Source organism: Tetrahymena thermophila, assembly GCF_000189635.1.
Source record: "Tetrahymena thermophila SB210 genomic scaffold scf_8254446, whole genome shotgun sequence".
NCBI lineage: Eukaryota > Ciliophora > Oligohymenophorea > Hymenostomatida > Tetrahymenidae > Tetrahymena > Tetrahymena thermophila.
In genome coordinates, this window is record NW_002476226.1 from 415,259 (window position 1) to 439,097 (window position 23,839).

General features: G+C 21.9%; 6 protein-coding genes across 6 annotated transcripts; 2 read left to right on the forward strand and 4 right to left on the reverse strand. All coding sequences in view use genetic code 6, as the record gives it.

Annotated features, from left to right (window-relative positions):
* Positions 1-144: 144 nt before the first annotated feature.
* Positions 145-2,979, reverse strand: TTHERM_00494600 (hypothetical protein; the record flags this gene model as incomplete). Its single annotated transcript, XM_001023244.2, has 7 exons — positions 145-462; positions 525-640; positions 696-791; positions 849-1,236; positions 1,283-1,416; positions 1,468-1,647; positions 1,698-2,979. 7 exons carry the CDS (start codon positions 2,977-2,979, stop codon positions 145-147), a joined length of 2,514 nt encoding a protein of 837 aa, XP_001023244.2.
* Positions 2,980-4,641: 1,662 nt separating this feature from the next.
* TTHERM_00494610 (cation channel family protein) lies at positions 4,642-9,460 on the forward strand (the record flags this gene model as incomplete). The annotated part of the gene is made up of 4 exons (XM_001023245.2): positions 4,642-5,518; positions 5,712-6,009; positions 6,197-6,687; positions 6,924-9,460. The coding sequence occupies 4 exons, from the start codon at positions 4,642-4,644 to the stop codon at positions 9,458-9,460; spliced, it is 4,203 nt and encodes a 1,400-aa protein (XP_001023245.2).
* A 1,111-nt stretch (positions 9,461-10,571) lies between these two features.
* Positions 10,572-11,656, reverse strand: TTHERM_00494620 (S54 family peptidase; the record flags this gene model as incomplete). The annotated part of the gene is made up of 3 exons (XM_001023246.3): positions 10,572-10,701; positions 10,761-10,818; positions 10,870-11,656. 3 exons carry the CDS (start codon positions 11,654-11,656, stop codon positions 10,572-10,574), a joined length of 975 nt encoding a protein of 324 aa, XP_001023246.2.
* Positions 11,657-12,195: 539 nt separating this feature from the next.
* On the reverse strand, positions 12,196-13,845 carry TTHERM_00494630 (leishmanolysin family protein; the record flags this gene model as incomplete). Its single annotated transcript, XM_001023247.3, has 1 exon — positions 12,196-13,845. One exon carries the CDS (start codon positions 13,843-13,845, stop codon positions 12,196-12,198), a length of 1,650 nt encoding a protein of 549 aa, XP_001023247.1.
* A 1,964-nt stretch (positions 13,846-15,809) lies between these two features.
* On the forward strand, positions 15,810-20,684 carry TTHERM_00494650 (cyclic nucleotide-binding domain protein; the record flags this gene model as incomplete). Its single annotated transcript, XM_001023249.2, has 11 exons — positions 15,810-17,842; positions 17,904-18,255; positions 18,311-18,441; positions 18,496-18,782; positions 18,834-19,249; positions 19,309-19,431; positions 19,566-19,794; positions 19,846-20,198; positions 20,244-20,375; positions 20,434-20,508; positions 20,553-20,684. The coding sequence occupies 11 exons, from the start codon at positions 15,810-15,812 to the stop codon at positions 20,682-20,684; spliced, it is 4,263 nt and encodes a 1,420-aa protein (XP_001023249.2).
* Positions 20,685-21,551: 867 nt separating this feature from the next.
* TTHERM_000494659 (hypothetical protein) lies at positions 21,552-23,672 on the reverse strand (the record flags this gene model as incomplete). Its single annotated transcript, XM_012799624.1, has 10 exons — positions 21,552-21,648; positions 21,769-21,831; positions 21,955-22,050; positions 22,101-22,184; positions 22,330-22,419; positions 22,656-22,745; positions 23,012-23,095; positions 23,236-23,337; positions 23,437-23,501; positions 23,565-23,672. 10 exons carry the CDS (start codon positions 23,670-23,672, stop codon positions 21,552-21,554), a joined length of 879 nt encoding a protein of 292 aa, XP_012655078.1.
* Positions 23,673-23,839: the final 167 nt, after the last annotated feature.

Genomic DNA, 23,839 nt, shown 5'->3' on the forward strand with positions numbered 1-23,839 from the left:
ACTAGCTAATTAAAAAATAAATAAACCTTTTTAGTGATAACTTATTTATTTAAATTTATACAAACATGTAAAATATGTGAAGAGTTTACAAATTAAAATATTTTAAATCTCTGCATAAATTTGAATTAAATAACTAAGAATTAATCAATAAACTTAATTAATTATCATATTTTCCATTTTTTAAAAATACTTCTTAAATTTTAGAGAATTAGGTTTAAATGTGTATTTAAATCCTAGAAGATTTCTATTTGGAGTACAGTGATTAAAAAAGAATTTTTAATTGCAAGTCTATCTATTTATCATCGCAGATACTTATGCTTCTTTCAATTTTTTTTACAATCTTTTATCATCATATATGTCCATTTTAACTTTTTGCACTTTTTCTTCTATAGTTAATTTCAACAAAGACTTGTCAACTATTTTTTAAGAGTGAGGATCCTTATATTGTATATTTTTTAATACCTTAATTGATATAAAATATATTTGTTTGTTTGTTTTACTACCAAAAAAATAAATAAATTTACAATTGGTTGAAATGAATTCTTTTGGTCAAGAATCTTTTAAATAATTTAGTATTCTTTCACATTTTCCATACCCTCTGGTATTACTTTTTACTTTAATTTATCATCAGGATTAATTTCTATTGAAAGTTTAAAAAGTATAAACAAATTTAGCATTTTTAAAAATATATTTACAGCTAGGGTCATGATTTGCTGAATTTATTTCTTTATCTTCTTTAAGTATTACTATTTGATGGTGTGCAGATAACTTAGTTGAAAATCTCAATTAATCTAAATAATTTACAAAAAAAATTTGATTTAAATAAAATATTTTAAATATAAATTTACCTTATTAATCAGTTAATAACCCTAATTTAGCAAGGACCATTTGGTTTAAATTTGGTATAAAATTTTAATTTTTAGAAAATAATTAGGAAACCGTGTAAATGCTTTGTTGCATATTTTCTGATTTAGGATTCTCTAATTGATGGGATATAGACCTTTCATGAAAATACTTGGCCTTTTATATATCACCTTTCATAAAGTAAATAAAGCCTAATTTGTCATATAAATCTATTTCAGTATCTTAATCGTTCAGATACCAACAGTAATGAATAGCTCTTCTATACAACTAAAGTGCTTAATTGTAATCTTGTTCGTCTTAAAAAAGTTATCCTAATAGTATCAAAGATCTCATTTTTATCTATGGGCTTCCCACAATTTCACTTAAATTTTTCTAAATAAGGAATGAAATTACATTATTAAAATTTAATTATGATTACAAGTTGAATGAAAGAATATAATGCATTGTCTAAATCATGATTAAAGTAATTAAGCTATCCTAAATAGGCTATCGTATCAACAAAATTCTCCAAATTCTTCTCTTATGATGCTTAAACTAAAAACTCTTTCATTACTTTAAAAAGAATGAATTTAAAAATATATTTTTATTAGTAGTTATTTTTACTATTGATTGCCTCTACAAAGTTTCTTTTTTGGATAAATTACTATAACTGTATTTCTTTTTGCTTAAGAATTTGCAATTTTTTAAGTTTCTCTTCTTGAATAGTTAGTAATGGATTTAGTTTCTTGAATTTTTAGATAAAGTCATTTGCTTGATCTGTGATAGACTTTCCATTTTCTTAATCTTAGTTTTAATAAAGATAAATATAACTCAAATAATATTCAAAAATATACTATTGAACGAGGTATTATTTTCTTTGGGTGATAATTCATTGTTCATAGATAAAACAAAGTCATGTTCTATTAAACTATTTTCATTATCTAGTTACTTATTTACTTATTTTATTGGCTTTAATCCCTTAAATATTTTTTAAAAGCTATTGTTATTAGAATGCTCTTTTAAAGGAAATAAAAAGGAAGGATCTTCTATTTATCTCTATATACGAGTATTCTTTCTGATTTAACTTGAACTTCTAGAATGATTGATGTGTTTATCATTTTCTAATATGCTTGGAATCTCGCTATCGAAAATATTTTAATCTAGTTTTGGAAACCTTTCAAAGTGACTAAAATTGAAAGATCTTTTTTGAGATATAGAAGTGCTTTACGACTAAACAGTGTCTTTGAATGAGTGGTTTTTTGCAAAAGATTAGTTTGTTTTGTAATTTTTCAATTCAATTAATTTATTACTTTAAGGTGTAATAAAAAAGCTATCATAAGGAGTTGTTATTTAGTTAAATTCATTCACAGGATTTAACTTATTTTAGGATTTAGAATATATTTTCTTCTCTCTTGCTTCCTTAAATTTTTATTTAATTTGATAAGTATCTATCTTTTGATTACTAATTTCAGTTTTCAATTCTGTTTCTTTATCTTCTGAGTTATCTTACTTTACTTATCTCAAGTTTTAACTTCTATTATTTTGTTATTAAGTTCTGATGAGAATAGAACTTTTTTTTAAAGTTGAATTTTGTTAATTTACATTAACATTTTAATCTTTAGATTAGTTATTACTACTTATTTAAAATCCGCTATTAATATCTTGTTTTTCTTTTCCCCTTTCTATGATACTCTTAGTTTCATTAAACATCTTATTTCGAGATGGAAAAAAGAATCTATTTTCATCACTCGATGTTTGAGTTTTTTGTTTAAAACCCTGATAAATTGTCTATATATCTTCTTTGGTCCTTGCAAGTAGCGCTAAGCTAGAATGACTTGTATGGAATTGCGATAAATAATTAGTTTATTCATTTGTATTTATTTTACTTACTTTGTTATGTTAAAAGTTTTGATCTTGACTCATAGAAAATTTATCATTTTTTTACATTTCATCTTACTTTTCACTTTTATAAATATGCTCAATTCCTTGATTTTGTTTTACGAACATATTTTTAAAAAATGTTGCAGATTTTATTGGATAGTTTTTATCTTTATTATCAGGATTCATATTAAAAAGCTAATTGTAAGGCACCTGCTTAAAATTCTAAGAGGTTTTATTGTCTTAGTTTCTCAACATTTATAAATATATATTCTACCAACAATTAATTCTCTTTTTAATTCTACCAAAAAATTTAAAATGGAATGCTCTTAAAAAAGGTTCTTTTTAGCTAAATATGAGGTTATTGAACTTATCTTGAGATATATGAAACAAATTATAACTATTTTTAACTTATTTTCCAAAATCTAATAATTAAGATAAGAAAATATCTACTATTTATTTCTACAAATAAACAATATTAAATTATTAATAATTTTTAAATTATTCAAACCAAATAAGAAAGAATGTTTTAAATGTCAACATATATCTATATGATTTCCTAAAATATATAAATTGATTATATTAATAGTATTTTTTTCATACTTGATTAACAGATAGTAGAAATAAAATATAAATAAATAATTTTTTTAAAAAATCCCTGTCAAAATAAAATAAATTTTTTACAATTTAAATTATTTTATAAAATAACTAAAATAATATTTTTTAAAATAAATTAATTTCGCATGATATTTTTTAAAAATGGAAAAATTCATTCAAAGATTAAATCATCAAAAAAGACAGACAAGTTTCAGATAAATTATTTTCTAATTTTCAAATATACATCGATTGATGTTTTAATCTATTTTTTTAATTTTAATGCTGGTGTCTGTCTTTTAAAAAAGTAATTTTTTAAATTTACTTGAAAAACGTGAATTTTATTACATTTAAATATTTAAAAAAAATAATTTCATTGGATACTCAACTTTATTATTAATAAGTACTTGTATTTCATTTTTCATATAATGAAATTTCTAATATTTTTATTTATGAATTAAATTGATGCTTACTAAAGAATGTAATTTGATAGATAGATAAATATTATTCTTATTTACTTAAAAATATGTAAATAGATTCATTTTAATTTTTTCAAAATTAAAAAAAAAATAATTTCATTTGATACTCAAATAAATTTAAATAAATACTTCTATTTCATTTTTCGTATTGAAACTTCTAATATTTTTATTTATAAATTTAATTTTCTTGTTATAGTATTTAATCTGATAAAAATATTATATGACAATTTACTAGAAAAATATGAATTTGAGTATTTCTCAATAATTAAAAAATGTTAAAAAAAATAATATCATTAAATAACAAACAAATTATCAATTAATTTTATATTTCATTTTATGTATTGCGGCATTTTTATATTTTATTTTATGGTTGAAACTAATGTTTGTTGAAAAATGTAATCTTATGGATTTTTTTAATTAGTATTTGCTTGAAATTTTTGTTTTTTAGTTTGTTTAAATATATGTGTGTTATTTCAACGTATTCTGATTTTTTTTTTTTACAATAGTTTTGCTTGATAATAAATCCAAAAATAAATGTAAAAAATACAATGATAAATGAATAAAATTTTGATAAATGTTAGTTTTTAATTATGAATGCACCTTGTAAGTTAAAGAGTTAGAAATATCAAAAAAATTTTACAACAAAACAGATTTTTTTTTACACAATAACTTTTTAATCAAATAACTAATAATTTTCTTATAGATATAATATATTCAATTAATACTTTACAAGATAAAGCAAATGAGTATCTATAATTATATAAAAGAAGGAAATATAAGTGAAATTAATATATTAAATAATAATGAGCTCAGCCAATTTAAAGATGATCCTTCTGAAATTATGAGAATGGGAGATAATAAAAGGAAAGCTTGTTGCAACTAAATTCTCTAGAAAGAATAAGTGGCGTTAAGCTTAAGATAAATTTAAAGCGATCCAAGTATAATTATAGAAGAGCAAAAGACAGAGTAATAAGAAATTGCAAAGAATATCAAAAAACAAGAAAGTTAATTAACAATAAACTCTCTTCCTAAAAAAAGAGCTTACTTAAAAAATTATAGCAGTTAGATCCACATAGGTTTAAATTCTACTTCTAAAATTGACTTACATAAGTAGCTATAAATCAATTAATTTATTAATTTTTTTACTTACTTACTAATTTATTAACTTGCTTTTGCATAACTATAGATTATTAATACATTAAAACTTAATTTACATCAATTATTATTGTTTTGTCTTCTTATTCAATTTATTTTATAAGTAACAAACAATAAATAACTAAATATTTTTCCACTCTATTTTTTTACTGAAACAAGTATTTTTTACTGCTAAAAAAGTGATATTAACGACTTAGACGATAGATTCAGAGGATTATCAGAAGATGAAAAGCAGCTAGCAATAAAAGCAGAATAAAAGGCCATTGTCAAAAATAGCTATTATGAAAAATTTGTTCAAAGCAGGTCAGATATTAAGCTCTTTAAAATAAATTCTATGCTGTAAGCTTTAAATTTGGTTGTAATTGTTGCTAGTTTCCTTGATTCGATTAGAAAATACGGCTAATAATACAAGTTTAAAAGATTAAAAGAAACATAGTTTTAAATAATTGGTGACCAATCATCTAATTATAGGTTTTATTTTGACAACAAATATTTTATTGGAAACTAGCCATCACGAGCAAGAAGTATTTTTATTCGAATGTAAAAATCACTATATAACTGGAAAATATGTAATCATTTTCAAAATAACATTATATCATTTAATTTTTCTTAAAGACCTAAATAACAAAGAAGTTTAATTTGGATATTACCAATAATATTTAAATATCTTTAATTATTAAAGGTGACTCTTTAAGAAAAATAAAATAGCTTTTACTTGTAATTCTTCTAATTTATTACTAATAAGAATTTTATAAAATATAGTTTATTATCTTTACAACACGATACTAAATGCAATAGACTGGAATAACTTAATTATTTTACCAGATTCTTTAACTAAAAAGATCTGGGACTCGTACATATTATTTTTGCTCAGTTTGAATATATTTTATATACCAATCAAAATTACATGGGAAGAATAAAGTTTAGGAGGCTTTTAGCTAACATCATGGGTATAGATATTCCTTAACGATTTACCTGGATGGACATTCTTAGCAGATATTATATTGAATTTTAACACTGCCTATTTTAGCAAAGGCTAAATTATATATAATAGAGTCAAGTAAGCATTGGCAACTTTAATTAATTATTTATTTTTATTCAATTCAAACAAGAACTGCTTAAGATTTGATTTTTATTTTTCTTCTTTTTTTACTATTTCTTTGTAGATCAAATTTATTTCTATAAAGTATTACTGGAGTAATTAATAATAAGGTATTTATTTATACTCTTTTTTTTTAATAAATTAGAATTATAAAAAACTATTTAAAAACAAAATTTCTTGGGGATTTGCTTGTAGTTGTCCCTTTTATAATAAGTTTGAGATTAAATCTTATTCTCTTGAATTCTGTCCTTATCTTACGTACAAATAAAATGTTCAAACTTGCTAATTATTTTGAATAACTTGTTAATTTTACTCCTAAGCAGACAGCTCTTTATAATTTATTTAAGTTAATATTCACAATTGTATTTGTGGCACATTTTGCAGGTTGCATGTTTTTTTTTGTAGGATCTATGGAAATGTAGAATGATGTGGCGTCTAAGACATGGATATAGGCAGCTAATCTTTAAGATAGGTAGTGGTATGAATAATATGTTACTTCTCTATATTGGGCTGTTATCACTATGATAACTATTGGATATGGTGACGTTACACCAATAACTATTTATGAGAGAATTTATGTCATATTTGTTACACTAATGAGTTGTGGTGTTTTTGCTTATTCTTTAAATTAGATAGGTAAAATAAATTTATTATTCACTAAATATAACGCTATTTTTCTTTTATGAATATTTAAAAAATTTTTTTTTAATTTTGTTTATTTTTCAGTGTTAAAAATTTATTTTTCAAGAAATACCTTAGCTAACTTTCATAGAATTAGAGTATCTATAGTAACTGTTATTTATGGTTACTTATTCTAAAAATTGATATTTAAATAAATACCATTCAAATTATTTATTTTGAATATTAAAAAGGTCTATTAATTTAAGCTTTAACAAAGACATCAAATTAACTCAAATAAAGAATGAATATGCTTACACGCCATTTGAGACATAGGGGAGTATGTAATAGCCTATAAATTCAAGTAAGAAAATATTTTGAGTATTGGCATCAAAGTAATGAAGAAAATGATGGAGAAGAATGTGATAAAATGATAGAAAGCTTATCCAACAATCTTAAAAAAGAAGTGTTAAATGATATCCGCAACCGTCTAATCTTGAAAATTCCAATCTTAGTAAACAATTTTTCACCAAGTTTCCTCAAAAATATAGCAAATCATATAAAAACAAAACGCTCTAAACCAGAAGAAATTTTGATAGATGAAAACTAAATTAATGACAAATTATATTTTTTAGCCAGTGGTTAAATTGTCTCATATATTAATATTAAAAAAGATGATTTTCAGCCTTACACAATTCTTAAAAATATTAAAGTTAATTCAATATTTGATCAAATATCTTTTATGGGAGATTTGCCTAGCTTAACTGGATACAGAAGTGTAGGATCTTGTATGCTTTATTACATTAACAAAGAGGATTTTAATTAAGAAATAAAAAATTTTCCTTAGGACTAAGAAAAGTATTAACTTATCAAAGATAATATAGTCATTTACAAAAGCTAAAGGAATATAAATACAAAATGCAATTTTTGCGATAAATACACTCACTCGTTTGATTGTTGTCCTTATGTTAAGTATATTCCTTACAGGGAAAAAACTCTAATTTTATATAGAGTTTCTGTAGAATCAATTCGTAAACCGCAGGAAAGAAGGGAATTTTCTCACAAAGTATTATCCTAGCTTCGTTAAACAAAAGAGAGAGCTGTATAATACTTGATTGAAAGAAACCCTTACCAAAATGAAGAAGAACTCATCGAAAGACTCGAGTTAGTTAATTTTGGCGAATAGGAATTTTATGAGTAATATATGTATTATGAAAATTAAACAAATAGAACTAATCTCACTTATATTTAAGAGGAATAATATTTAAATAATGTTAATGATAGTGAATAAGATTATTTAAAGCAAAATAGTGTTATAATACAGCAAGAATTAAACTCTCCTATTCATAAAATTTAACATGCAAATGTTTTTCAGATGAATAGAGGATATACTAATCATGACTCCTCACTTGTTGCTGCTGGCTTTGGAGGAGAAATTAATAGCAATTTCGAACCAACTTTAATACAAAAAAATAATTCAAATTTGAATAGCTTGATCTCAGTTCATGATAATATAATGTAGTAACAGCAATCATTATAAGCATAACAAAATGTTAATTTATAATCTCAAATACTAAACCAGTAAATTATTACACCAATTATTTAGTCTTAGACAGGCTAGTAAATTCTTGAAAATTCTGTAGATAATTAATAACTTACAGATTCATGCTAAGCAAATAATGGTCTATTAAATATTTAGACTACCCCAAATATAAATTTTAGTGCTATAAAAAAGAAAGCAATAGTAATTGCAAAATCTCCTTAGCTTAAAAAAAGAAATATTGATTTAAATATTTTATTAAAATAAAACCAAATAAATTTACAATCAAATTAACATAGTAGTAATAGTAATTAAAATAACTTTTTCCCCTTACAAATTACTGCATCTCCAAGATAACATTCTTCTAAATTTTGTTACATTGATATTGGAAATAGAAGGAAGACGATTGAAGAATCTGAAAATAGAAATTCTGAAGATGCACAGCTATGTAGTGCAGAGTTAATTAATAATGTGATTAGCCAATAAAAAAAGAAGTCTTTTCATAAAATTCTTTCATCAAATGACTAACAGCAATAATTATCAGATGATCAAGCAGGGCTTGATCGAAAATTAGCTATTATCAAAAATTCAGAAAAAAAAATTACAAGCATAAATTATGTAAATAGTTTTGAATAAGATGGAGTATAAAATCAAGCAAGAAGGAATTCTACGAGCTCACGTTAAGTTTCAATTCAATAAATACCTTAAAGCAATACTCAACTAAATTAAAATGGAGGAAATTAACATCAAATGCTATAGCATTAACAGTATATTTACTCTCATTCCCTAAACAATAATTAGAATATGCAAGCAATTCAAATAAGTTAAGCATTAGCTTAATTATAAAAAACTGAGTTCATGGTACTTTTAGGGTTTGATAAAATGAAAGAGTATAATATTTATTATCCTTCAGGTAATTATACTAAAGTTATTGAAAAAATTGAAAACATTCTATAGAAACAAACAAAAAGGAATGGAAGAAATATAAGCGCATTCAAAAAATCAGTCAATAAAGTTATTTAAATATGCTAATTACAAAATATGATTCTTAAAAAATAATCAAACTTAATAAAAACTGGTACTCCTGGAACTAAGAAAAATGGTAGTCTTCTTTTAAATCAAGATTCAATCAGGATAAGAAATACCATATTGCATAAGAGAAATAACTCACATTAACAATCTAGTTTTTAATTAGCATAGTAAACTAATTACTCATCAAAATAAGATTAGGAAAATGTTGAAACTAAATGAATGAAATAGCACCTAAAAATATTACTAAATTTCTACTGAGAATTTAATTTAAGAAATAAAATAGTTTCTCATTACAAAATATTAATATTTATTTAGAAAAGTTCTTAAGTAAAAAATGTTTAAAGTAATTAAGCTTTAAAAAGTAAAAAAATTAACATTATTTTAAATGTATTTATCTTTTTATTTTATGTAAAAAATTTCCAAAGTTAACAAACATAAATATTTTATTTATTTATTTATTTTGTTTTAGTATTTCAGATATTAATTTATCTTCAAACAAATAAAAATAAAAAGAATTTTTTAAATTAAATAAATAAAAATGGTATTATCTATCTATTGATTTCCATAATTTTTAATAAAATATAAGTATTTTATTATTTTATTTGTTTTAATGACTCAAATTATAACTTTATTAATAATATTTATAAGCAGTTTTAATTCTAAATTAAAATTTATTGAATATTTTAAATATTAGTAAAAACTAAAATAATTAACATTATTTGAAATATATTTATCTATCTTTTAATTTCTCATGTAAAAAATTTCCAAATTTAATAAACGTAAATATTTTATTTATTATTTTGTTTTAGTATTTCAGATATTAATTTATCTTCAAACGAATAAAAATAAATAGATTTTTTTTAATTAAACAAATAAAAATGGTATTATTTATTTATTGATTTCCAAATTTTAAATAAAATATAAATATTTTGATTATTTTATTTGTTTTAATGATTTTAGTTATAATTTTATTTTTAAAATTAATATAAAAATTTTTTATATTTTTAAGCAGCTTCAATTCTAAACTAAAATTTATTGAATATTTATTTTAAATATTAGTAAAAACTTTTTAAGAAAATTCGTTCAATAAAAAAGATGAAAATTTTTAACTTAAATTTTATGTTTTTCTAGATTATTTTTATATAAAATTTAACTCTCATAAAATTAATTTTTAAAACTTACTTAAATTTTGCTTTGCATTCATAAATAACATATAAAAGATATTAATAAATACTATGAAGTTTATAACTTTAATTTTATTAATGTTAGAAAATGCTTTTAATGATTAATAAATGTGAATGATTTAACTTAAGTTTAATATATTAAGCACTCATTTCCATGCACAGTAACGTTCCATACTAGTAGGCTTTGTTATGCTGTAATTCATTTAATTATAAATTAATAAAAATCCTAATCCTAGTACAAGTAATGCAAATGCTCCAATCTTGAAATATTTAGATCTATTTAAATACATAATTAATTGATTTTTTATCTTTTTTAAAAGTATAAATGAGATTACTTTGGATGCTATATTTAAGAATATATTATTGTTATACATAATCCTGTTAAAAATCCTCCTATTATGTTGAAAAATAAATTAGACATATCAATAAAAATAAATTTATTACCTAAGTGAGCTGCTGTATCAATTATACGTACATCGCTTTCGTCTTAGTTATCTTTTTTCTATCCCTGATCTGGAGAGGAAGATGACCCAAAGAAATTTGCAAATATCATAATTAAAATATAAACAACATAGAATAACTTTTGATTTTTATTCATGTCTTGATTTTCTATTAGGAATAAAATCATTAAGGGGAACAAACCGAATAGAGATGAAGAGGCTCCTACTGACATTTATTCAGGTTAGTTATATCCAGAGAATAAATTACCTCCTAAACCACTTAAAATGTATAGAAGAACAAATTTCTTGAATCCAAACTATTTTTCAAGGGTAAAGGCGTAAAAAAATAACCCAAATGTATTTGAAATAATGTGTGGAAATCCACCATGAAGATAGATTGGAACAAAGTAGCGGTGAAATTCATAGTTATATGTTATCGATGGTTGATATTAAGCACCTGAGTTGAATAGTAAACAAATGAAAGAGTTTTCAGTAAAAAATGCGATAGCTTTTAAAACTAAAAAGACAACCCATACAAGCAATAAATTTATAGCTGAAAAGCACTTCCATGTTAAATTCATACCACCTAGAAGGCTGGAGGAAGAAGATTATTAATTTGCTACATCTAATTAAGAATATCCTGCTCTTTATTATTAAGGTGGCTACTGCTTCATCCATGGATTATATTTGCCGTTTTCATTATATCCTCCCATTCCAAATGATCCTCGGCTTTCATTGTTAGATGAATTACTATTAGTTTCAATATCTCTAAAATTGCGAACGTTTGACATACTGAAAATTAGCTTTTCCTTTTTTAAATAATTTTCTGATATATATTAAATTAGTTAATTATTTAGTATTTAGCTAGAGAAGACTGTTCAATACTGTTTTTATTTAATTAAAAATCCTACCTACAAGCTTACCTACCTATTTTATTTAAAATAAATAATTAATAATTTAAATAGAACAGTATTTAGTTAACTAATTTTTTTATTTATTAACTTGTTTGATTGTTTGTCTGTTTGTTAGTTTTTAATTAAAAATTTCTATTAAAACTACAAAAAGCAAGCAGTTGATTTGTGACATCACTATTTTTAGATACAGTTTATAAATAAATATAATGAATAATATTGTCTGTCAGTCAGTCGAGTTTTAATCATTTCTGTCTATTGAAGACAATTATTATTTTTTATATTATTATTTTTTTTTTTGTTTTAATTGATTTTATTAAATTTTGAAAAAAGATTGGTTGATTGATTATACATGTAGATATATAAAATTATATACAATTTTACATAAAAGTATAATAATTAAAATAATTAATGTTTGCTCATGCAAGCTGGCTACAATCTTCTCCTTTAAAACCCTTATAGCAACTGCACTTTCCGAGTCTACAAACACCTTTACCAGAGCAAGAGTAAGGACAAGCTGAAGGAGAAAAACAGAATCTAAGAACATCTGGGCAATCAACAACACCTTTGCCTGGAATAGTTACCTATTTGGTAGTTGCAGTGCAAGTATATTCCTTATTGAAGACTTTAAAAACAACTTTAGTAGTAGATCCACTATAGTCGCAATAAGATTCAAAGCAAAGAGATTTTACACCTACCCAACGTGCTGAATCTGCTACATTAGTGTTAAAACATCTGGATTTTGCACCCCATGCACCACCTGATGTTTAGTAAACTTTTTTTGTGTTTTCGTCAGGGAAATTACAATGTTAATTTGAGTATCCCTACCAATAAGTACATTTATCTGCTAAAAAATCACTGTCACTGCATGTACCAGGGCTTACATAGTCATAACTACATGCACTTCCTTTTACAGAACAGAATTCCTTTGAAGATTTAGGACAGCTATATTCAACAAACTCACATTTTTCGCCAACACCCCATGTCAAAGTTGCTGTCATGTAATCAACAACTTAATACCAACCAGATGCAGTAAACATAGCAGCAGTAAATTTGGAAAAGACACTATCGTATAATTAAGAACCAGTCATAAGTTCATTACCAAAAGCTTTTCTTTCCCAATGAGTACCAAAAGTAGCAGGACCACCTTCATCTTCAAGAGGAACCTTATTAAGAGTGGGGCATCCAAAATGATCTTGGGCTAGCTTAACTATAGATGGAGCTACAACATAAGATTTACCATCGAAAGTTTTAACTGGATTTTTTTCACCTAAGAACTTATCAAAATAGTTAGGTGAAAAAACTAAAGAATGTACAACTTCATGAGTAAGAATGAAAATCCATTTTGCTAAAGACATAGGATCTTTTGAGGCTAAATCTTTATCAAGTTGATTCAAATTGATATTCATGTAGGCAACTGTAGGTCTTCCACTGGCTAATCCATAAGGCTCAGATTGAGGACAATAACTTGCATAAGCAAGTAAATTGCTTGAATCTCTATATGCTTAGACATAAAATATAAGATCTGTGTTAGATACACCAACGCTAATATGCTCTGCAGGAATCTTAATGTTAGCTTAGCCACAGTTCTTTAACTTGTAATAAGGATCAACTTTAATAGGAGCTGTTAATCTTTGGACCTTTATCATTTCTTACAAATGGTTCATAATAGGAGGAACAACTTGAGTTTTGAGGAAGGTCTAAACGCTAGCTGGTTAAGAAGCTACGTTACTGTAATCCATACTAATTCTAATATTTTTGAAGTCTTTTTCAATAGGAAGGACCTTGCTAATGTCATCAACTTCAAAAAGACTTTCATCAAAAGCCTACTTTGGTTAGTCTAGAAGCTTTTCTTGCTCAATAATCTTATTATGACCACATTCGTGATCATACTTATGGATATGCTTGTGAATGGAAGAGTCGTTGAAAGAGAAGGAGTGCTTTTTAAAGAAGTTCACACCTCTAGTAAGCTCATCTTCAGCGTTCTCATTATAAATAGCAATTATAACTACAAACAAAATAAGAAGACCAGCTATGGAAGATATTCTTTTGATGTTTTCTTTTCTCATATTCTATTTAAAATCAAAAAGATTTGGTTTAATAAATAATTAAATAATATAAACAAACTTTGAAACTTTATTGCATTTAAATAATATTTAAAAAAAGTTTAAATGATAAACAAAGAGAGTTATTCATTGAAAATAAACTTAGACAGTATTAATAGTATTCGGTAGACCCTTTTTGTTGCTAAAACTTTTAGACATATTAACATAAAAACAAAGATTTATCAAAAAGTTCATGATTCTTAAAATTCATTCTTTTACACTATGATTTGAGGCATTAAGTAGAACTAAGAAAAATAATTTATTACATAGTATCTAAACAATTTTTGAAAAAATATCTTTTCCATTTCTTCTACTTTTAATATTGTTAGAATTTATTTACTAAAATAATAAGAAATAAAACTTAAATAAAATGACATCAGATTGATTATTAAATTGTAAAGATAAACACTTGTTTAATCAATTAAGAAGATATTTTAAATAATTTTTTAACATTACCGTTTTTCAATCCGTTTTTATCCAAATTAACTCAGATATTTTTTTTTCTAAAATAAACTAAAAGTTTATACATAAATTTAACTAAAACAATTACAAAGTAAATTTCAAATGGTATGGTTAGACAGTTTAATAAAAATAGGTAAATAAACTAGTAGAGTTTAATTCTTTTATTATTTCTTTGTTTTTAGAAAATTAGGTGTTTAGAAGTAATAATTATAATTTTAATTTATCAAAAAATATAGTTTATAAAATATTTAATTGATAATAGAAACTTATTTATTGCCCATATTTTATGGATAATTTATTTATGTCTTTAGGTTTAATAAGATAAATAAGATATCAATTTATTTCAAAATAAAAATAAACAAAATAATCAATGTTATAATAAATTTTAAAAAATTTATTTATATTAAATAACAAACCAAAATATAAAAGTAACCAACAGATCATAAAAAATTCTAATAGTTCATTAATAATGAATAAAATGGAGAAATATTTCTAATTTTACTGATTTATTGAATATAAAATAAAAAGTATTTTTGAATGGAGAAAAATATTTATTTATATTAGAATTAATAATTTTTTTTATTTATATTTTATAAATATTTAAATCAAATAAGATATTTAAATGCATAAGCTGCATCATTTTATTTAAATACTCTTTATTTTAATTATATCTAGACAGTGTAATATTCTAACAATTATTATTAATAATATTAATTGCTATAAAACAAATTAGTTAAAATCACTTATTTAAATTATTAAAATTATTTAAGTGAAAAAAAATATTTTTATTGATAATATCTTTAAATTTCTTAAAATTTTGAGATGATTGATCACAATTTTAGTACATTTAATTTTAAAATAATCATATTTATTTAAATTTGAAAAAATTATAATAAATTAATTAGCAACATAAATCGTATTAAATATAAACAAATATTATCTACTATATTAATATTAGCAATGTGATATAATAAATAATTAAAAAATTATTATCAATACAAATTTGCTACTTTTTTTTTAAATTAAATCATAAAATATTATCTTTAAAAAAATTATCTTAAAAAACCATTTTTCTTAAAAAGAATAAATTTTTATTCACATAAAACAATTATAAAATTCAAATAATTTTCTAAAAATAAAACAAGAGTGATACTAATTCACTACATGTTATTTAGAATAAAAAATCAATATCAATATTAATTAGAAATTTAAAAAAATGAATTAATAATCTTTAATAAAATGAACAATATTTGGCTGAAAATAAAAATTATTATCCGTAATATTAATTTTAAATTATTTAAAAAATTTTTAATTTACTTAAAAAAAATAAATTATAAAAAATAACTCAAAACCCTAATTAAAACTTCTACTGAATTTTTTCTATACATAAATAAGTGAAATAGGATTAATTTTACTATTTTTGTTTTCAATTTTTGTAAAAATACATTTTTGAATATTAAAATAAAATGTTATCTCTTTTAAGTTTTAAAGATGAAAAAGATACACAATAATAAAGATAATATTACAGAAATACTTGCTATAGCAATGGATTTATCTCTCCAAAATATAGTACTCACTCAAAATAATAGCTAAATACCAATCTTAATCTAATAAATAGGCAGCAATCGAAAAGCCTTTCTCATAATGATAGAGAAAAGTAAAATAAATAATAATTTTTAATAGACTTTAATACTCAAAACCAAATGAAAAATAAGAATCACTAAACCAAAAGATAAATCAAAAAAAAAATGTAAACTCTTGACTTGAGAGCAGATTCAACTTTAATGAATGGTGAAACAATTGCTGCAACTTAAAGTATTAATGAAAAATAAAATAACGAAACTCAAAATTATAAAAATCCATCTTTACCTGTTAGTAGCAAATCCATATTAGTCTTATGTAGTCCTGTAAATTCAGCTTAAATGGATAAATCGAAAAGTGTGAGCTTTTAATAATACTTTTCTGAGTCCATATCTAAAAAATAAACTCTAAGTAAATAAGGTTAGATACATAATGGTAGAAAATTTATCAAAAATTTAGTTACTTTATCGAAATAAAATCTGACAAATAAAAGTGGTTAAAATATTGAAAACGGGGCAAGAATCTACAATTTGCAAAGAATTTAGAGTTTAATTTTAAAGAGAAATAACTTTATAATGTAGCATGATGTCAAAGACTACAAGGAAATGCTGGACAAAAAATTTTAAAAAATAAAATAATAGAGTGCAATTAATGATTAGAGCCTTAACGACTCATTTTATCAATTCAATAATATTAAAAATGGTTTTTAAAGGGCTTAGAGTGCCAAAATAAGCATATAAAAGAGCTAAAAAAAAATTGAAAAGTGTTAGGGTAATGATAAATAAATTATTCAAGAAGCTAATGAGCATAAACAATAAATGATAGAAGAGAGTAACTAATCGTAACTTTAAATCGATAAAAAATAGAATTAAAAATAATCATACGATTAAGTAGTAGAATAAACCAATTTAGATTTTATTGAAGTGAATTATCCTTACAAAGACGACACATATAAAATATGGAGGTAATCAAAATCAACTATTGACCATATAAATCACTATCAATAATCACCTTCAAATCTAAAAAGTATGAATTCTAATTCCTAAAATATTTACAATAGAACTGCTTCAGCTAAAAGCAAGAGCATTTCTTTTGTCTCTAACTAAAACATTTCACAAGTATTTTCTCCATAGAATTCTAAAAAATTAAATCTAAACCTATCTTAGTTGATAAATGAAGCAAAGAATTAAATAAGTAAAGTATAATTAAAAAATGATAATCTACTTGATTAGCAAAATGATTTAACACTGTAGTTTAAGAGCCAAGAAAATACCTTAATATCTACTTCAGCAGGCTCTCCTAACTTTAATTATATATATGATAACAAGGATTAACAAAATGATTAAATTGATAATATCGATGAACATATGAGATTATCAGGTTAAACTAAATTTGATATGCCTAAAAAATAATATTTAACACCTTAATTATCTCCTGAATCTTCACCAAGACTAAAGATATCTTTTAAAAGCAACATTAGACCACAATCTAGTAGTATTAATAGTTTAGTTAACAGAAAAAGAATTTCTTTTCAAGAAGAATATTTTAAAAGCTAGCCATAAAAAAATATTTAAGAAGAAATAACAAAAATTTACTAAAATAAAATTATTTTCAATAAAAAACAACAAAGCTTCAAAAATGAAAAATTATAAAAGGATATTAATTAATTTTTATTTTAAAGCTCTTAAATGTAAAACAAATAAAACAATATAAAAAAGCTAAATAATGCAGATCCAGTCTCATTAAATCAGTCCTTTTCATCACAAAATTAACCAGAGTTAAAAAATGGTTGTAAATCACCATAAGAATCATCAAGACCTACAAGCATATTACTAAGAAGCACCTCAAAAATTGATATAGATAATAATAACTTCATGCAAAGCATTTAAGAAAAAGAAAAGTCAACATAAAAAAACAAGTATATTCATTTTTTTAAATATTATAAAAAAACAAAATAAAATCTTAAATTTTTAATCTAGGAAGTAATAAAACCCAAAAAATAAAGTAGACCACGCAGAAGCAGTTAGAATGAGTTTTTTAAATTAGATTTAAATGAAAAAAAATTTAAAAGATTAACAATAATACATTTAATTTAAGTAAACAAAAAATAAGTTAAACCAAAAAGAAATATTGTATTTTGCACAGTAGAGAAAAAAATATTTTGAACCCCTAAAATAAGATTTAGATATATTAAAAATGAATTATGGGAATGATGAAGACAAATTTTATGAAGACTGGGGAATTTTACTTTAAAAAACAAATTATCAAATATATGACAGTATGAATAATATTAATAATGATGAGGAGAAAAATTATACTATTTATCAGACAGTAATTAATATATATTTTAATTCAAAGCATCTTTTAATAATTTGTTTTAATCTAGAATATTTGCAGAGAAGAGAATGGATTGTTTGCAAAAATTTAAGAAATTAATAATTTCTTGAAAATATGTAACAAAAATCTAACTAGAAAATTTGCTAGACACATGGTATTAATTGAGAAATAAAATAATGTGTAAAGATTTTTATTTCCATTTAACTTAATAAATAATTAAATTTTCTTTTTTAGTTATAATAAAGAAAGAGAGTAAAATAGATTAAATCAGTTTACTGTTTGTGACAACAAATTAAACATAGAAGAATTAGATACCTTAATTTAATAATTTTAACTTGACTCACTTTAAAAAAATTATAATAAAATTTTAACGATTGTTTCAAAACTTTAATTTTTTAAAAAGTTTTCTGTTGAAGTTAATAATTAAATTATTAATATCGCTAAGTTGAAAACGTTTGAGAAAAACGACATCATTTTTCATCAAGGAGATTTAGCAGACAATATGTATATAATACTTAAAGGTAAATTTTTATTTAATTTGATGATTAAAATACATAAATGTACTTAAATAGGGAGTATTCATGTGAGAATCAAAAGATAAGAAGATATTGATATATAATTAAAGGATCCTATTATTACTACCATATATGATGGATATTCGTTTGGAGACTTAGCTCTTATAAATCTAAAAATAAAGTAAAGCAAAGACATAATTGAAACAAATTAAATATTAACACTCCGAGAGATGAGAGATTATATAAAAATGAATCAATAAAATTAAGATAAAAACACTTAATATGAATTTAATTAAAAGTAGCTCCAAACAAGCGCATAAACTAAATTTACTCCTCATTAAAAAGATATTATTAAAAAATTTTAAAATCTAGTTTAAAAAAGAATGTAAAACAGTGCTGAAAATAAATAAAACCTGCTTAACGTTTTTTAAAAGGCTTCTAAAATAGACAACAGAAGGAGTGCAACTATCGAAGTAAGTTTAAACTTAATTTTTTATTTATATCGTAAAAGTTTTTTTGAAAATAATAACAGGCTGCTGAAAAATGCTACTTATTACAAATATCAAGAGAAGATTTTACTAATATTTTGCTAAATTTAATACTTTCCGAGATGGAAGAAAAGCTTAATTTACTCAAAAATATCCCTTTTCTATCTGTAACCTTAGCTTATTTATTTATAATAATATTTAAAAATATTTTCTGCTCAATTTTTATCTTTAAATAGAACAAATTTTTTATTTGTTTACTAGAAGATTTAATAATTGAACAAATTGAATTTTATCTTAAAAGGATTTAGACTATACTCAACTAATAACGTTAGCAAATTATATTGAAATAAAAAAAACAAACCTGGGAGACATTGTTGTAAGAGAAGGCTAATAACCTTAGTATTTCTACATCATTAAAAAAGGAAAATTTGAGATAGTAAAAGAAGAGATTATTATAAGAAGTAAAGAGTCATCAAATGCTAATTAAAATAAAAATAATGAAAAAAGATTAGACTTTAGTCAACAAAATTGTAAAAAAAATTATCTACAAAATAATTTTAAATTACATTAAAAATAAACAGGGAATCATATTTAAATAATGAGGAAATCTTATGAACATGATTTTGCTGAAGTGATTTAAGATAATTATATAAATTAAAAAGATGAGATTCACTAATAATAGGAGGATACTGATAATAAAAGCTTGAATGATAGCTTAGAATTAGATTTTTATAAAGGTTTAGAGGGAGAAGCTTAATAAGAATTACCTAAAGAAAGATCAACTTTTAAAAGAAATAACCTTTTTTGTAATGAAGAATAATAATAAAAATATTAAGAAATATAATAGGCAATAAGAGAGCAATATAGCGAAAAAGATATTAGGCAATACAAAAAAGTGTATGAAAATGGTGAAGAATTAGCATATTGCTATTTTGTAATTATTCAAAGTAAATTATTTATATTAATTAATTTTATTCAGCATCAAATAGGCACTCTCTAAGAAGGAGATTTCTTCATGTTGAGATCTCTAATTTCGGAATAATGTAAAGTTGATTAGTAAATCTTGGAGTAAATAGATTATGATCCGAATGAAAAATCGAGATTAACTATTGTAAAAAATAAATAAAAATAATAATTAATTTATTTTAATATTTTTAACTTAAAATTAGATTTCTGAAAGTAATCACAATGAAATAGGAATGATTGATAAAAAATTTTTGCATTTAATAGCTCCTAATTTAAAAGTAATTTACTAATATGTTTCTATGTTACTCAATTTTTTTTTTAGAGGGTACTTATAGATGGTTTAATTTCTATGAAAGACTTTGATCACTAATTTAACAGAGAGACTAGAGAATGGATTGACAGATGGGACAACATGAAAGTTAAAATATATAAAGAACATAAAAAATATAAATGACGACTGTATCATTAAAATTTAAAAAAATAGTTATAAATAAAACTACTTTTACAAAGAGTAATCAGAACTTTATTTTGTAAAAAAAATAAATTTAATAATAAATCTAAATAAGTATTTTCAATTTAATCTATTCAATTATGCATTAATCAATTTTTAATTGCAAGAATTTAAATAATCAAATAAAGCATGATTTTTAGTATCTTCTATTTTCTTTTTTTTATACAAAATTAATGTTAGAATATCTAAAACTTTAGTGTAAAATATTTTTTCTTAGTTGAGCTTTTACGTAGAAAAATATCAATTTTTTACTAAAAATTGAAAAAAACTATCTAGATCATGCTTTAAAATTTAATCTATCCTTTTTATTAATAAAATTTAAGTGAGTGAGATCAATAAAACTGTTGATATAAATAATCTATTTATACAAAAACTAGTTTAATTTTATATTAATTTTGTTATATTTTAATGTAAATTATTAATTTAATTTAGTTAATTTACTTGATTTTTTGGAAAAAAGTTTAAATTGATTTTCATCAAAAATTACAAGTTTTTTAAAAAATTTTGGTTTTCACCATTATATTATGTGAAATATGGTAGGGATAGAGAGATTGAACATACATGATTAATAAGGAATGTTAAAAACTCTAAAAAAGTAGACATTTTCAAAATTACTATATAAATATCTTGCTTTTATTAAACATAAAAATATGAACAATTAATTAACAGCAAAAATCATTTTTTTATAGAAAAAAAGCTATTAATTAAATATTTTTTTAATAAATTAAGAATATAAATTATTTAAATTTTTTATTACATTAGATAATAAAATATTTATTTATCAACTTTATTGATTTTCTTTTAGGATAATCAATCTGGATACACTTTAATCACTACTTTTAACTATATTAACTTTTTTATTTTTTTAAAACTAGGTGTAAATTTTTCAGTGAGCCCATATGAATTTCTTTAAATTGAATTAATTTATAAAATCAAAAAAAAATAGAGAAAATATTTTAACAATTAAGAAAAACTAAACTTCAAAATGATAAAAATGATAAATTAAATTAAATTAAAATAAATTTACTCAGACTAGGTATATTAAAAGGGAAAATGATCAAGGAAATTAAGATGGAATGAGCTAACAGTCCTAATAATATAAATAAAAATTTAATGATTTTTATAAAGTAAGTAAGTAAGTATGATAGATTTTTATTTAATTAAATTTTAAGATAATATATTAGTAAATAAACTTGTATTAATTTTTGTTTACTCGTATTTTAGGTTCAAAGTTTGAAGGTCACTTGAATTTTTTACAAAATGAGACCCTAGATTTATTAATTACATGAGATTTGTTTCCTTATTATAACTATAATATAAAATATCAATTGATTTGTTTTATTAAGTAAAATTTAAAACCTGAAGTTGAGTTTCAAATTTATAAGATTCGAACACTTAGCTATACATGAAATGCTTTGTTCTATATTAACAATATAATTTCCGCTTTTAATAAATTTTAAATTTTATTTGAAAAGTAGAAATAATAAAAATTAAACATATTTGAAGATTTATTTAAATTTGAATATTTAATTTCTAAATAAATAAGTAAGTAATAAAGAATTATTTTAAATAGTCTTAGTATTATTACCTAAGATCAAGAATTAAATTTTAAAGATTTGAACAGCTATGTATGGCAGAGCTTAATTCTATGAAGTCTTAGTCAGAAATATAATTATTACTTTTAAATTATTTGATATTATTAGATATGTATTTTTTATAATCTTCTTTATCATCAATTTACAAAATTATGGATGGATTATAGAAAAAGTATTATATTTTAAAAAAGCTTTATGAAAGTTATTTAGTAATTGTAAATAAAATTTAAGGGTAAATGTTATCTTTCTGTCTATTTAAATTTATCAATTTTATTTCTTTTTAAATAAATATTTTAAATCTCGGAAACATAAAATTTACCTTAAATCAAGTATCAAAGTCTAAAGAACAGTAAAATCAACTAATGCTGAATTAAGCTCTTTTATCCCTTAATTGCTAACATAATTTTATCTTTTATAATTAAAATTTGTAATTTATTCTATAAGCTCAATAATTTAAATAACTTATTTTATAGAAAAAATAAAACACTGCATATACCAGTTTATTTTTTAGTTAAACCTAATAAATCAGTTCTATAAACTATAAATTATTTTATCCTTTATTGATTTATAATGATGAAAAAGTAAAATTTTTTAATATTTAAATAATAACAGTTTTCCTAATTATTTAAGAAAGTTTTAGAAATTCGAAATAAGGAAATAATTAAATAAATTTACCTTAAATTTATTATTAAAGCTGACAGATTACAACATGTTTTTAAAGTAGAGGATAGAATTTTTACAGGATCTCTCTAAAATTGACTATTTTTATGTTTGTTTATTAAATTTAAAGCTAAATATATGATTAAATAACATAAATTGAAAATCTTTTATTTTATTTATTTGTTAAATTAATTTAAGTATCAATCTGATAAAATTAGCAAAAATAAGTTAATCAGTACAATGAAAAGAAGTTCAGCTCTAAAATTTAGAGATTAATACAATTAGATAAGTCGAAATGTAACTCTTAAAAGCTTTTTTCTTCAAATCTAAACTTCACCCAACTATATTTAAACAATATTTTTTTAAGAAAATCATAAATTTACTGTTAGAAATATTTGTTTGATAATATTTATATTTGTAAAAAGTATTATAAATTTTACTTGAATTTTATTTTATTAAGGTTAATGCAAATGTTAGAGAGCGTTTATTGACTAGATTTTAAAAGCTATTAAAAAATTGTATTTTAAAATGTAAAATTATAAATTTGGAAAGATTAATAATAGATTACCTCCTTTGGATTTCTAAAAGTTTGTTTTTTTTTTTGAATTTATTTTTGTTATTGATTACCCATACTTACTATTTTTTCAGAAAAATTTTTAATTTATTTAAAATTCATTTGAAAAATAGTAAAAAATTGGCAAATACTGTAAATTCACTTTTATTATTTCCTAAAAAATAAAAAATAGCAAAAATTTTAAAATGAAATACCTTAAGTTTAGATTATTCTAAAAACTATAATTTTACACCTTAATTAATCAGAATTAGTGGTATTCATTATTTTGA